Genomic DNA, 14,552 nt, shown 5'->3' with positions numbered 1-14,552 from the left:
GGAAGTGTCTGGAGAAGCAGACAGCTGTTTCCATTGAGCAGGTGCCGTTGACGGTAGAGCTGTTAGAAGGCTGAGGGGTCTCTCGGGAATGTCCGGGTTTTCACTGCACGGCTGTGTCCTCTTGGCCGCAGAAGCTGACAAATGTCCGGATCATGAAGGAGAACATGAGGACAGGCAACCTGCCGGCCAACATGAAGAAGGCCAGGGTCATCCAGATCATCCCGTGTAAGGCAGCCCGGGCCGCGGAGGGGAAGCCCTTGAGGCAGGCGTGATCGGGCTGGTACCCTCTGGCTTCAGTTGCTAAGAAGTCATTGCCCACCCACCCCTGTAAACCAGGGGTCAAGGGCAGGATGCCCTCTGGGAGCTCTGTCAAGTGTGGGGAAGGCACGAGTGACCCAGACAGTCCTGTGGGTGTCAGGCGAGCAGCTTGTGACCTGGACTTGGAGGCAGGAGGGGAGGACTTCCTGGAAGCGGTGAGATTCTGGCCTGACTCTGCCTCCTGCTTCTGCATGTCATCCAGTTCTACCCCGAGCCTGGGCAGAGGCATGAAGCCCCCCGTACACAGAGCAGGGGTCCTGGCCCAGGATGTGTAGCAGGACCAAACTCAGCTGAGACCTTCCAGGAAGGGGCCTGGGGACGGGCGAACCATGGGCAGGGTGGCATCGGGCACTGGGCTGCCCGGGGTCTGGGGGCCTGCAGGAGCATCAGAGGAACCTGGGGGGAAGGGGAGGGCACCCACCTTGAGGGGAAGAGGACGCCTCATCCAGACGTCCCCTCCACCTCCCCGCCCGGGCTCAAGCGCGGGCAGGAGCGGGTCTCACGTGGACCTGCCCAGGCAGGCAGTGTGTGGGCTGAGAAAGTCCGGTCTTTGCGGCTGTGATGTCCCGGGCCGGCTACCCCGGGCTGCCTGCCTGGCCACACTCCTTTTACTCTTTAAATTTACTTTAATGCTTACGTTTTGGTAGGAATTACCTCAATTATGACAAATGAGAACGATAAGTGGATTACTTTAGAACTTCCCTGGTAAAACACAGCTTCCTGGGCCACTTGAATTAACCTATTTTAGAAAGTAAACCTTCCTTTGAGTTGACTTTTTTTTAGTGATTTTATCCATAAGTTTTATGTCTCGGAAGCTCCTAGCAGCATGTTCAAGTTTGCAAGGCAGGATGGGGTTGGTTCTGACCCAGGGGACACACTGCTTTGCAGATGACTTCAACCGCGTCATCCTTTCCATGAAAAGGGGCCAGGAGTACACGGATTACATCAACGCGTCCTTTATAGACGTAAGTGCAGCGGCCCGGCCCTGCTTGTGTGCCTGGAGAGGACGCATGCTCTCTTCATCTGTAATCACAGAGACTCTTGATCAACTTGCTTTCACAATCAGAAAGGATGGACACGCCCACAGAAATCGAAACCATTTCATTAGCAGACACTTGCTTAAAGAAAATGAATAAGGAACTTTGGAAATAGAGGATGTAGGTGTGCTGCTAAATAATTTGCTATTTTTCCATTCTGCTTTTTTTTTTAAATTTATTTATTTATTTTTGGCTGTGTTGGGTCTTCATTGCTGCACGCGGGCGTTCTCTAGTTGCGGTGAGTGGGGGCTACTCTTCATTGCGGTGCGCGGGCTTCTCATTGCAGTGGCTTCTCTTGTTGCGGAGCATGGGCTCTAGGTGCATGGGCTTCAGTAGTTGTGGCTCGCGGGCTTGGTATTTGTGGCTCGCGGGCTCTAGAGCGCAGGCTCGGTAGTTGTGGCGCACAGGCTTAGTTGCTCCGCGGCATGTGGGATCTTCCCGGCCCAGGGCTCGAACCCGTGTCCCCTGCATTGGCAGGCAGATTCTTAACCACTGCGCTACCAGGGAAGCCCTCCATTCTGCTTTTAACACATAGTGACTTCCCTTTTCCCTCTCTGTTGCACACCACCTGCTATCCGTGCTTGCACGCGCTTTCTCTCGCATGTGCTGTGCGTGGACAGCACGATTGTGTTCAGGCCCAGTCTTAGGCTGCTTCGTGCATAGCAGAGTTAGCTGATGAATGGGCAGGAGAGAGCACAGCAGCCAAGTCCGTGCAAGGGTTTTTGTTTGCAGATGAGAATGCTGTGCCAGGGGTCACTTGGGCCCGAGGGGAGGACCTGGGACTTGAACCCACTTCCTCTAACTCCATGCCCAGGCTCGCTGCCCCACTGCGATGCTAACTTAGCTGTGACGCATACAGACATGTTAGAATCAAAGCCAGCCCAAGCAAGGGGTTCATGATACCCATTCAGAGGTGACCTGGGGCTGAAGGGGGGCTGTCTAGCTTGGGCATCTCGACCTGTTTTCTGAGCGTGTGCCAGCTGGATTGGCTCAGGCCCTGGAAGTCTGGAGAATACTGTCCCTCATCCGGCCCTGGGCTGTCCTATACTCACATGTCCCACGGTGGAAATGGGTTGGAAGGAAGTCGGACTTTAACCTCTGCTCCCATTTAAAGGGCTACCGGCAGAAGGACTACTTCATCGCCACCCAGGGGCCCCTGGCGCACACAGTGGAGGACTTCTGGAGGATGGTCTGGGAGCGGGAGTGCCATACGATCGTGATGCTGACCGAGGTCCAGGAGAGAGAGCAGGTCAGGGCGCCGCCCAGCCCACCTGTGGGGCCGTTAACACACACCAGGTGCAGCCCACCTGATGTGACTACCTGTCCCTTGTGAATGTCTCACCCGCTGTCGTCTGTGAGGCCAGGCCACAACCACTGAGGAGGGGGAGAGGCTGGAAATGGAAAAGGTTTTATTTCATCACCACGCCCACCACAAGTTAATCGTAACTACCCACTGGCTTTATTCTTAGCCTACATTTTATTTAACCTGGCTTGAAATTCTGCCATCTTGTGTTTGCCACAAATACAAATTTGGTCACAACCTGTTGAAGAAAAAGACATTTATTCACTTTTTTTTTGAACAGAAAGACATAGGTATTGATATGTGTACCTAATTAGTATAGTTCTGGTAAAACTGAATGAGTTAAACATTTCTTTTTTCCCAAAGATCCATGCATGGCCTTCTTGTTTTGTGTTTTTTGTTTTTTGGTTTTTTTTTTCGGTATGCGGGCCTCTCACTGTTGCGGCCTCTCCCGTTGTGGAGCACAGGCCCCGAACACGCAGGCTCAGCGGCCATGGCTCACGGGCCCAACCGCTCCACGGCATGTGGGATCTTCCTGGACCGGGGCACGAACCCACGTCCCCCGCATCGGCAGGCGGACTCTCAACCACTGCGCCACCGGGGTAGCCCTGGCCTTCTTGTTTTTATTTAATAACATAATAAACAGTCACAAACCCACCATCCAGCTGAAAAACCAAACTTTTGCCAATAATGTACATTTTTCCAGATTCTCCCAAGAGGTAACCACTGTCCTGAATTTGTGTTTTTTGATTTCTTTGCTTTTTAAAACCAGTTTGGTTGGGATATAATTCACATACCATACAATTCATCTTTCTAAAGGAAAAGTGGTTTCTAGTATATTCAGAGTTGTGCAGCATCACTAATTCCAGATCATTTTCATCACCCCAAAAAGAAACCCCATACCCACAAAAAAATCACTTACCCACTTCCTCCCTGTAGTCCCTGCAGCGACAAATCTACTTTCTGACTCCATGGATTTGCGTCTTCTGGACATTTCGTATAAGTGGAATCATACACGTCTTCTGTGATTGAGCTCTTCCACTTAGCGTAAATGTCGTCAGGGTTCATCCGTGAATCAGTTCCCCGCTCTTTTTTACTTTTTATTTTATAAATATACCACATTTTGTTTATTCATTCATTAGTTGATGGATATTTGCGTTGTTTTCACTTGGGCTATTATGAATAATGTTTTGAACGTTCATGGACAGGTTTTTACATGAATGTTAACTTTTAATTTCTCTTAGGTAGATACCTAGGGGCAGAATTGCTGGGCCATATCATGACTATATTGCAAACTCATATCACTTAACATTTGGAGGAACTGCCAGACTGCTTTCCGAGCAGCTGCCCCGTGTTGCATTCCCACCAACAATGCACAAGGGTTCCATTTTCTCGCCATCCTCATCAACACTTATCATTATCTTTTCAATTAAAGCCACCCTAGGAGATGTGTTCTTAGCTTTTTTAAAAAATCTTTTGATATCACGTGTGTGTATTCCTAAAGAAACAACTGTTTAGTTTTGTCTGCTTTTGAACTTTATTCAAAAGTTGACTTGGGGGCTTCCCTGTTGGCGCAGTGGTTGAGAGTCTGCCTGCCTATGCAGGGGACACGGGTTCGTGCCCCGGTCCGGGAAGATCCCACATGCCACGGAGTGGCTGGGCCCGTGCGCGTCTGGAGCCTGTGCTCCGCAACGGGAGAGGCCACAACGGTGAGAGGCCTGCGTACCGCAAAAAAAAAAAAGAAAGTTGAGTTGGTTTTTCCACTCAGAATTATGCATTTGATATTCTCCTATGTTGCTGCCTATAACTATGGCTCATTCATCATTATTTCCTTATACTCCACAACACAAACTGTACATCCTGCATCCATTGACTTTGCCCCTTCTCCTGTCATGGGCATTTGGGTTGATTCCATTCTGTTGTTTTACAAACAGTGCTGCGGGTACTTTCTTGTACGTGTCTCATGGTGCACAAGGAATAGTAGGTTCCAAAGAGACAAAATGCTGCACTGGAGAGTGTGTGTGAAAGTTTGAATTTGCAAGACATTTCCTAATGGCTTTCCAAAGTGGTTGTGGTTTCCAAAGTAGTCAGTGGGGAATATCATTCATCGACATCCCTAGGGTTGTCTGATGTCCTCATTTTTGTTAATTAAATAGGTATAAGCATCATCTCTTTGTGTCCTTGATTTGCACCTCTCTGATCCCTGTGAGGTCAGGAATCACTATGCATATTTATAGAGGACATGTTTCGTCTTGTGCAAAGTGCCTGTTCATGCCTTTCACTCATTTTTTTAGTGGGTGGTTTGCCCTTTTCTTATTGATTTATAGGATTTCTTTACGTATTCTTGGTACTGATCCCTTGTTGGTTTTACGTATTGCAAATATCTCATCCCAGCTGATGGTCTGTCTTTTCATTCTCTTGATATTTTTGGGTGATGCAGAGTTAATTTGATTATAATCTGATGTTGCAATCTGCTGTATCATGGTTGGTTTGCTCTTTGGGGCTCTTGTTTGTTAAATCTGTCCCCCAAAATGAAAAGGTATTTTCTTCTTCTAAGGCTTTCACAGTTTTGTTTTTGACGTTGAGTCTGACCCTGTCTTGGTTTGTTTTTATCAAGGTTCAAGGCTACCATATATGGTAGGGCAAGTTCTACGCTGCCCAACTCCAGGAGGGGCTGGGGCATTCGTATCAGCCCAGGTAGGGTGTGAGTCAGGGATCCAGTTCCCTTTTCCCATACGGAGAACTGATTTCCCAGCTCCATTTACTGACTAGTCTCTCCTCTGTGTCATGTCACTTCTGTTCTGTATCAAAGTTGCGAATACACGCATGTCTGTTTCTGGACTCTGCTCTGTTCCCTCGGTCAACAGGCACTGGTAGCATTCACATTCGTGTTCATATGTTATTTTCTTGGTCAGACGAAATACGTTAAATGCTTTGAGAGCAATTCTGCACCAGATCGTCAAAACTGCTAGCAGCAAATTCTTTTTATGTTATCCCCCAAGGATAAATGCTGCCAGTATTGGCCAACAGAGGGCTCAGTGACTCATGGAGAAATAACGATCGAAATAAAGAGCGATACCCTTTCTGAAGCCATCAGTATACGAGACTTCCTGGTCACTTTCAATCAGGTATTGTTGCCAAGCCCTTTAATCTCTTGTGGACATCACTCGGGGTCTGCTTGTCATTGTGCCAGAGTGTCCTGCTCCTTCAGGCTTTTCCGGAGCCCCAAGTTAGATTAGTATCGACGGCCAGTGAGGACAGTATGAAGCTGTGTTATCAAGTGGCCGATCTCCCATAAGATTTGACCTCGTGGTCCCCTGCCTCCTTGCTGGAGCACGGGGATGGTGGGGCAAAGAGGCCAATTCCGAGAGGCGTCCCACCGCCACCCGCTCCCCAGGAGCAAAGACCGTGGCCGAGAGCAGGAAGAATGAGTGGATGAATCCACAGAGGCCTCTCTGGGGCTCTCTGCCATCCCTGCTCCCCACCGGGTCTTGGGCACTGCTCCCTGGCAAGAATGGGGATGCTGTGTGTCAACTGTGGGTAAGATGACCCACCTATGGGATTTAATTCTGAGCTCAAGGCGGTCAGAACAGTGAAACCCAGCTTTGCCCAAAGACTTGTTCTCCTCCACGCGGGTCGCAGAACGACCCAGGGCCGCTTGACTCAGAAACTCCTCGTCTCCAGCCTTGAAGGGACGTGTAGGGTCCTGGCCTCTTAAAAAAAGGGATGATTCCTGTTAGCTCTAGCAAAACTGCCGAGGATCCGTAGAGGGGTCTGGGGGGCCCTGGGGACTCAGGGGCGCATCCTCTGAGTGTCCTGTCCCCACCCAGAAGGAGGCACTGCTGGCCTTCTGCTTTAGGGTGGCCACGGCCTACAAACACCCTGACAGGGAGGCCAGCCACATGGGAACTCTGCTGGCTGCCAGACACCGTGGCCCGAGTCCCCGGGAGGGCAGGGGAGCCTGCGGTGGGGCAGCACTGAGGCGCCCTTCCCGCCCGGCAGCCCCTGGCCCGCCAGGAGGAGCAGACCCGGGTCGTGCGACAGTTCCACTTCCACGGCTGGCCGGAGATCGGGATCCCCGCCGAGGGCAAAGGCATGATCGACCTCATTGCGGCCGTGCAGAAGCAGCAGCAGCAGACGGGCGATCACCCCATCACCGTGCACTGCAGGTGAGCGGCCCCTGGGGGCCCGGGCAGCCCTGCGGGTGGGGCGGACACAGACCCCACGCCCAGTTCACTGCTCCCAGTAGCATCATTTGCCTGGACGGTATCCTTGCCCTTCCCTTACGCACGTCACATAACGCAAATGCATAGGTGTCATCTTACCATAACACGCAGAAGCATTTGGGCAGAAGGAGTCAGGAAATGCCTCAAACACACACTTCTTTGTGCTTTTTAAGTTGTCGAAAAAAAAAAAAATTGCCAAGCACCGCTCCGACAAACCCTGAACTTGAGTCGTCTTCGTTTTGAAAGGCCGTCTGACTCTGGCTGGTGCGCCCACCCAGCACAGCAGGAGGCTCTTCTGAGCTTCTCACGGATGTCCAGGCCGGGGTCCATAACGGAGGGCCCACCGCTCCACGCCCTCCGTCTCAGCCCGGCTCCCGAGTTAGGCCCAAGGGCAGAGGGACACACTAGGGGGACCCCTGGACACAGCTGGGCGCCCCCAGCAAAGACTTTGAACGACGGCATCACGAGGGTAGAGGGTGAACCGGCTGAACCTAGACACCTGCCAGCTCACCTTTTTGCTGGGCCAGGCCCGCCTGCTGGCAGGGGCCTTGACCACCCCTGCAAAGCTCTTCCTCGCGTTTGGGGAGTTTGATCTCGGGGCTGCTGATTTGCCTCCAAGGCTGCACTTCTGTTCCTTTGTCTGCACGTGTGGTTCCCACATTTTTGTGACTGCCATTGGCACCGACCCACTTCGCCTTGTAGCTAATAACACCCAGCGTGGAGGGTTTGGGCCTCTTTCCTTGTCTGGGACCCGCCTGGCGCACTTCCGGCCTGGCCAGCAGGGAGAGCACACGCCTCGGTTTCCAGTCCCTGGTGCCTTTGTAGATGTCCTTTTGAGTTCCTTTTTGTTCCCCCTCTGCAAACCCAGACTGAGCTTAACACGTGTTGGGCACCAGGGATGCAAAGGTGAAGGAGACCCACAAGGTCATCCCACCTGTGGGAAGGCAGACGCAGGGAGAGCAGCCGTAGAGTCAGCCCACAGGTGGGATTCCAGGGCCCAGAGGGCAGCCGTGCATCCCCAGAGGGCTCCCTGGAAGAGGCCAGCCAAGCCCGCCTCCATTAGGTCTGGTCTACACAAGGAAGAAGGGAAATGGTTCCACCAGCTTAAAAACTTGTAACCGGTCCTGATTCAACTCATGTTGTAATTAGGCAAGTGTTTTAGGAATTTTATGTTTGCTGACTCTTAGTCCAAAGCTAAGCTACCTATAAATGATCATTAAAAATCCAAGCTCCAGTCATTCCAGTACTGACGTGTAGGGCTTGGCGGAGGCTGTGGGAGTCCCGTGCCCGTGGGTGCGTCTGAGTATCTCATCCAGCACGTTTCCTCTGCAGTGCTGGAGCTGGGCGCACAGGGACTTTCATAGCACTCAGCAACATTCTGGAACGGGTCAAAGCTGAGGGACTTTTAGACGTATTCCAAGCTGTGAAGAGCTTACGACTTCAGAGGCCACATATGGTGCAAACCCTGGTAAGAAACCGTTTCCAGAGGGATCGAGAATGGTCTCATGTTGAATCTGATGTAGCTTCATTGAAGGAGTTCAAGTCCACGGGGAAGGAGGGAGGTAAGGTTTCCAAGAAAAAGAGCTAAAGGTTCCAGTCAGCTCACAGTAAAGCTCTACAGACCCCCTTCTTCCCTTGCGTCTGGCTGGGGTCTGTCCCCCGGGCAGGACACGTGAGGAGGGGCACACACATGACTTCAGATGGTAAGACCCCTTGGACAGAGGCACAGATGATAGCAACCGTTATGTCAGAGTGAACTGTTCCTCCAGATTCCAATGTGCATTTAAATATGTACCACGTTCAAAAATAGCACTGACGTTGCCAGTCCTGATTCTTGTAATCGATCTTCCACTGTTCGTGTGGACTCTGTTCCTTGGCTGGATCTCACTCAGCCTCCAGACACTGCCCAGGGGCCTTACTTAAGGAGTCCGTGCGATGCACAGTTCCTTCTCACGTTCTCTTTCATTTCGTGGTGAAAACACACACTTGCTGGTTTTCGGAAGCGATGCCTCTTCACCAAATTTGGTGATTGTTCTGCAACGGCAAGGTCAGCTTCAAAGGCTGTTATAACCCGTCGTTTTCCCCAAGGCTGCTTCTTTTAGCACTTGCCCTCCCGGCCCGGCCCACTCATTCTCTGTGCTAACTGGGTCCCGACTCAGGCATTTTCCTTTCCTCTCCCGTCCGGGGGCTGGGTGATCGGGTGGGAATCTTAGTAGCTGGAAGGGAGGACCCCCACCGTCCATTCTTGGCTCTCCTGACAACCTCCCTGCAACCTCAGGACAGCAGTTTTCTGCCTCATCTTTTCTTCCCCTGGAAAGCCCAGCTCCTTCCCGTGATGGCTGGACTGAGACTCCAGAACGGCCAGACAGGCTAATGTTTGGCCTCTTCCAACCCAAAAGCCTGTAGATTTTTGTTCAATGGGAATTTGTTCAATGGGAATTTAGAGATTTTTGTTCAATGGGAATTTAGTCCATTCTTGGCTCTCCTGACAACCTCCCTGCAACCTCAGGACAGCAGTTTTCTGCCTCATCTTTTCTTCCCCTGGAAAGCCCAGCTCCTTCCCATGATGGCTGGACTGAGACTCCAGAACGGCCAGACAGGCTAATGTTTGGCCTCTTCCAACCCAAAAGCCTGTAGATTTTTGTTCAATGGGAATTTAGAGAAGAGGCTGAACCCAAGGTGTTGGGAAAGAAGAGGGAGGGGGATGAGGAACGCCCTTGGTCCCCCTGCTTCCCCAGCTCCCATGTTCACTGGGCCAGCAAATGACCAGGGTCTGCAAGGAACCAGACCCTTTTAGGGTAGCTGTTGTTACTTGAACCTGCCTGCCTACCATTGTGCACGCATGGTTTTCCGAGGCACACGGTAGGCTCACTAAGAAAGCCCTGCGGTGGCCATTTTCCCCAGCTCTTTCATTTCCTCTTTTGAGTGCCCGTTAGGGGCCGTGTCACACAACCCGCTTTCTGGTTCCCTGTTAACCCGCCATCTGGCTCTAGTCTCACCCCCTCAAAGAGCCACTGGGGGGTCTGGAGTCAGCTGATGTCCAAGTGTTCCAATAAGTTAACAGCCTTATACATATGCAACACAGTTTTCTTTTAAATTCTAGTAAAATTGATATAAAGCAATGCCCTTTTATAGTGTAAATTTAGGCTTAAAAATAATCTATATTTCTGTCTTATTTAACTTCTGTAGATTATTTTCATTACACTCTGAAGTTTGATGTTAAGTGTGCTCATTTTTTTTCAGTTCAAAAGTGGTTATTTTTAAGTTTAAATATGAAAACTAAAGATCTCTCACTCAGACTGTCCAAAATACACTAAGCTAAAGTTGAAACTGAACATTGACATTTTCTATGTAGAAAAACAGATTTATTTGGAAATGTTCATGTGCCTAGAAACTAAATTATATAACAGAAGCTGATACGCAGTAGGATATACAGTATTTCAATAACTGGTCAGACTTTTTTATGTCTTCTCTTTAAAGTTTCTCCTAATTCAATTAGGCAAATTTTTTTTCATATTATTTTAATGTGTTCTTGTTTTTCTTTTTCAGGAACAGTATGAATTCTGCTACAAAGTGGTACAAGATTTTATTGATATATTTTCTGATTATGCTAATTTCAAATGAAAATTCCTGCCTTAAAATATTTTTTAATTTAATGGTCAGTATATTTTGTAAAAATCATGTTAATTTATTTCATAGTTGACATTAATATCCTCCTAATTTCTTTGTATATATTTTGTTATGCTTAAAGGCCACCTGCTGTAAAGTTATTAAATCTTAAATACCCCTTTTAAAAACTGGAATAATGTATTAAGGTCAAATAATATTCCATAAAATATATATTTCTGCTAATATCAGTAAAAATATTTTAATTTTTCATTAGATTCATATCATTTCATTTCACACAGTCAGCACCTCTAAATGTTAAAACTCTTAATATGACAAGTGTGTTTATTTATGCAAGATACTAACCACAACTTCCTTAGAAAACAGTCGAGGACTCAGAAATCGGTGGAAAATACATTTTCCTGACACTGATTTTACAGCCCTGAGCAGTGGCAGGTTTTTTTGTTTTTTTGGGTTTTTTTGCGGTACGCGGGCCTCTCACTGCCGCGGCCCCTCCCGCCGCGGAGCACAGGCTCCGGCCGCTCCGCGTCATGTGGGATCTTCCCGGACCAAGGCACGAACCCGTGTCCCCTGCATCGGCAGGCGGACTCTCAACCACTGCGCCACCAGGGAAGCCCCCCAGTGGCAGTTTTGTGAAAGCAAACTGTTTGTGAAGATACAGTGTAAATAGGGAATTCTGTAGTCCTCAGTCTCAACCCACGTGGTTTTTCTTTACATTTTAAAGATCAGGAAGACTTTACAACCTGAGTCCAAGTCTAAAACACACTGGAGTAGTCAGTGACTATATAGTAATACTTAAAAATGCATTTATTCAAGGCTGTGTCGTGCCATCTTGGCCAGATGAGAAAGATGTAAAGGCCAGTGGTCCAGTTCGCACGGGCCTTGGGTCCGGCAAAACCAGTTATCAGAGTTTCAGTCCCACGGCGCTGGGCGCTGCTTGCTGTCCGTCTGTCTGAGAATCACACCCACTGCACTTCTCACTCCCCTCCGCCCCCCGGCCCCCGCCATTCTGCCCTGCTTGTCGTGAGCTGTGCCTCAAGGCATGACAAAAAACCACTTCCATTCCAAAAGGTCAGATAGAGCGTCTGACACGCATGGAAGCAAGGGGCTCCCGCCTGGTAGAAACAGTTGGGCAGCCACAAGCAATTATGCTTTAAACTTTCTGAGAAGCATTTTGGTATTTAAAAATCTCTTGTAAATGCTAAGACTGTTTGTAAGAAAAGAAATCTTAAAATCTAGATTTATACAGTTTTTTTTAAAGTCCCACTCCTCGATATTTAATAAAAGAAAAAGAGAAATCCTTAATCTAAAGGCTAATTTATTTTTGAATGGTTACTAGTGAGACCTCTGACACTGGATAATAATGATCTCACTGCCAGACAGGATTGGCTTATGGGGCAAAAAGAAAGAGAAGGGATGAATGTAAAAAGGTTTGATTTAATGGCAGTGATCTGTTTGTGGCTGTTAGGTACCTAGCCGATGAGCACAATATAAAAAAAAGACATCTGAAAACATTTAACATGTGCATTTTTGGGTACACTTTTTGCTTTTTAAAAGAGATGTGAATGTGAAGGCCTTTATTTGATATTTCCACTGGTAACTGATTGCACAAAGGTAACCCAGGGTAAGTTACGTCCTAATAACAAGCCCGTGGGTAATCAAGCTTCTGCCAGTCCTCCGAGCCCCACCCAAGGGTCAGATGAGGTGCCCAGCTGGACGGACAAAAGCACAACTTTGTGAACGCTGCCATGGCCACCAGCCTGCAGCCCTGAGCTCCACACACAGCTGAATGCGTCCCTCACCCTTCTGGGTACAATGATTATGCATTTGGGTCGAAGAGAAAATGGAGGGAGCTTTGCAAGGTGCACCTGGTGGCCCTGTTTGTTTTCACTGTTAAAGTCCCAAGCCCGAAGCCCTTCTTGACTAAAGGGGAGGAGAGAAAACTGAGCACCAAAGCCTGGAAACAGAGCCGGTGTTTGTGGTGAAGGCGACATATAGGGGTCATAGAGTCGAGACGCCTGGATTGGGGTCCAAATTTAGGAGCCTTTAGTGAGAATCCTTCAGGCCCTTCAATGGTCTTACTGGCATCTCTTGTCTTGAGATTAAGGTAGACCTTCTCGGGGAAGCGCCCCGTTTGTGTGTTCTTCTGCCCCCTTGGTGTATCCCCCTTGTCTGCTGCGGTTCCGCCCTCATGGTTCCGAGAACAGAGCGGAAGCCACTGTCCCTGGGTTGCAGGACCCCCTCCGCCTTTGGGGCAGTTCTTGCCTCCCAGTAGCTGCAGCCTCCTAGCCTCGGCCCCGGTACCGGTTCAGACAGCCTTGGTGGGCGCTCCGGGACTCCTGTCCTCTCTGTCTCGCTGGGATAGTTTGACTCTTCCTCCCCTTCAGTGAAAGAAAGTCCATTGTACATAACAAAACGGCGCCAGGCTGGTAAAGTCATTTTTCTTTGCCAGTTTTCTCCGTTGCATGCGGCTACATTCAAACGCCAAATAGCGATTAGAAGACGACCATTCTGATCTCCTTGCTTTTATCAGTCACTGTGTGACTCACTTTACTGTTTCTCTCCATGTGCTCTACGAATGAAGAATGCATACCAGTGTTTTAAAAGGTATTTTTATGTGTTTTTTAAAACTTTTTAAAACGAGCCTGACACCTCTGTTTCAGCATTTGGAGTCACGCCCATGTTATTTTTTAAAATGTGTGATTACTGATACTTCTGTTGTGTTTGTGTTAATTTATGTGCAATCTTGATAATATATGTATGTATTCCGGTTTCATTTTTTCTTTTATTCCATTTATCACTTGATCTTGCACTGATTATGATGCCAGTGAATGCTGCTGAATTCTGTGTATATGCAAATTGCAACATCCAAAACATTCTGATGCGAGGATAAATCTTTACTTTGACTCCAGCCTGCGTCTCTTTCTTCACTGAAATCTCCTTATCTCGTTCCTCTGCCTTAAATCCTTTTAGACAAGACATTCATTAGGAGGGAAGCATTGATTTACGCAGACAATTTTAGGACTTGTAAAATTTAGCTCAGACATGGTAGAGAAACAGTCCCCCGGGCAGGAGTGGGCATGATGGCCAGTGGGCCGGCCTTCAGAAGTCCTGAGGGTGTGTGGGTCACTAGTCACAAGCGGCCCTGCAGAGGCCCACGTCCCTCCTCCGGTCCAAACAGGGCTCCGAGCCCTGAGCAGTGGTTTCCCAGCATCTACGAGGAAGGTGACCACATGCTCAAAGTCCACAGCCAGATGGGGTCAGAGAGCCCTTCTAATGTCGCTTCTCCTCCTAAAACCTAAACACCTGTTAGGCCTCCCTTTACACACCTTGTGTCTCTGGTGATCCCAGCTCTCTTTTTCAGCTTCCCCGCCCTTCCCCAGCTCACACCCCAGCTTCCTCTTTTAGATATTCTGGGCCTAATGTGGAAATCTAAACATCTGCTTTTTATTCTTGGTTGTATTTATTTAATAAATTTTATAAGCCTTGTTATATTTGTTACAGATGTGATTAATTAGGATGAGGGCCTAGGAGTCGGGTGGGCCATTAGGGTGGGTCCATTCTACTCCAGTGTGAGGGCGCCTTTATGAGAAGAGGGAACTTGGACCCAGAGACACACGCACAGGGAGAAGAACATGTGAAAAGAAGGCAGGCGTTGGAGTGATGCTTCCGCAAACTAGGAAGCCCAGAGGCTGCCGGGGACCAGGGAGTGGCTTCTCTTTCACAGCCTCGGAAGGAAGCAACCTTGACTTGGCCTTCGTGCCTGCAGGACTGGAGACAATAGGATTGGGTTGTTTGAACCACCTGGTTTGTGGCACTTTGTTAGGACGGCCTTAGCAGACCAACACCCTGCCCCCGCTCTGACCCCTACATCCAAGGTTTCTGTTGTTGGATGTCCCCGAAAGAAGGCCTGAATCAAGCCCATGGGCGCAGGTAGCTAATGGGGAGGAGACCCCAGCACGTGCGAGTGAGGGAACAGGGCGGGAGGGGCAGCACAAAGAACCCCCACCCCCTGGGACTCGACTCTGCAGTGATGCCCGAGGG

General features: G+C 49.2%; 1 protein-coding gene across 5 annotated transcripts in view; it reads left to right on the top strand.

Moving 5' to 3' along the window:
• The window catches only part of PTPRE (protein tyrosine phosphatase receptor type E), a 167,485-nt gene extending 154,066 nt beyond the window's left edge, over nt 1–13,419 (top strand). For all 5 annotated transcript variants that reach the window (XM_033842110.2, XM_033842109.2, XM_073793810.1 and 2 more), the window contains 7 exons: nt 132–225; nt 1,207–1,283; nt 2,470–2,604; nt 5,658–5,783; nt 6,658–6,824; nt 8,214–8,349; nt 10,431–13,419. In XM_033842110.2, coding sequence (XP_033698001.1) covers nt 132–225; nt 1,207–1,283; nt 2,470–2,604; nt 5,658–5,783; nt 6,658–6,824; nt 8,214–8,349; nt 10,431–10,505 — 810 coding nt within the window. In that variant the 3' untranslated portion in view covers nt 10,506–13,419. The remainder of the gene's footprint in view (nt 1–131; nt 226–1,206; nt 1,284–2,469; nt 2,605–5,657; nt 5,784–6,657; nt 6,825–8,213; nt 8,350–10,430) is intronic.
• The last annotated feature ends 1,133 nt before the right edge of the window (nt 13,420–14,552 follow it).

The sequence above is a fragment of the Tursiops truncatus genome, chromosome 16 (genome assembly GCF_011762595.2).
Source record: "Tursiops truncatus isolate mTurTru1 chromosome 16, mTurTru1.mat.Y, whole genome shotgun sequence".
NCBI lineage: Eukaryota > Metazoa > Chordata > Mammalia > Artiodactyla > Delphinidae > Tursiops > Tursiops truncatus.
This window is presented reverse-complemented; position numbering and strand designations above follow the sequence as displayed.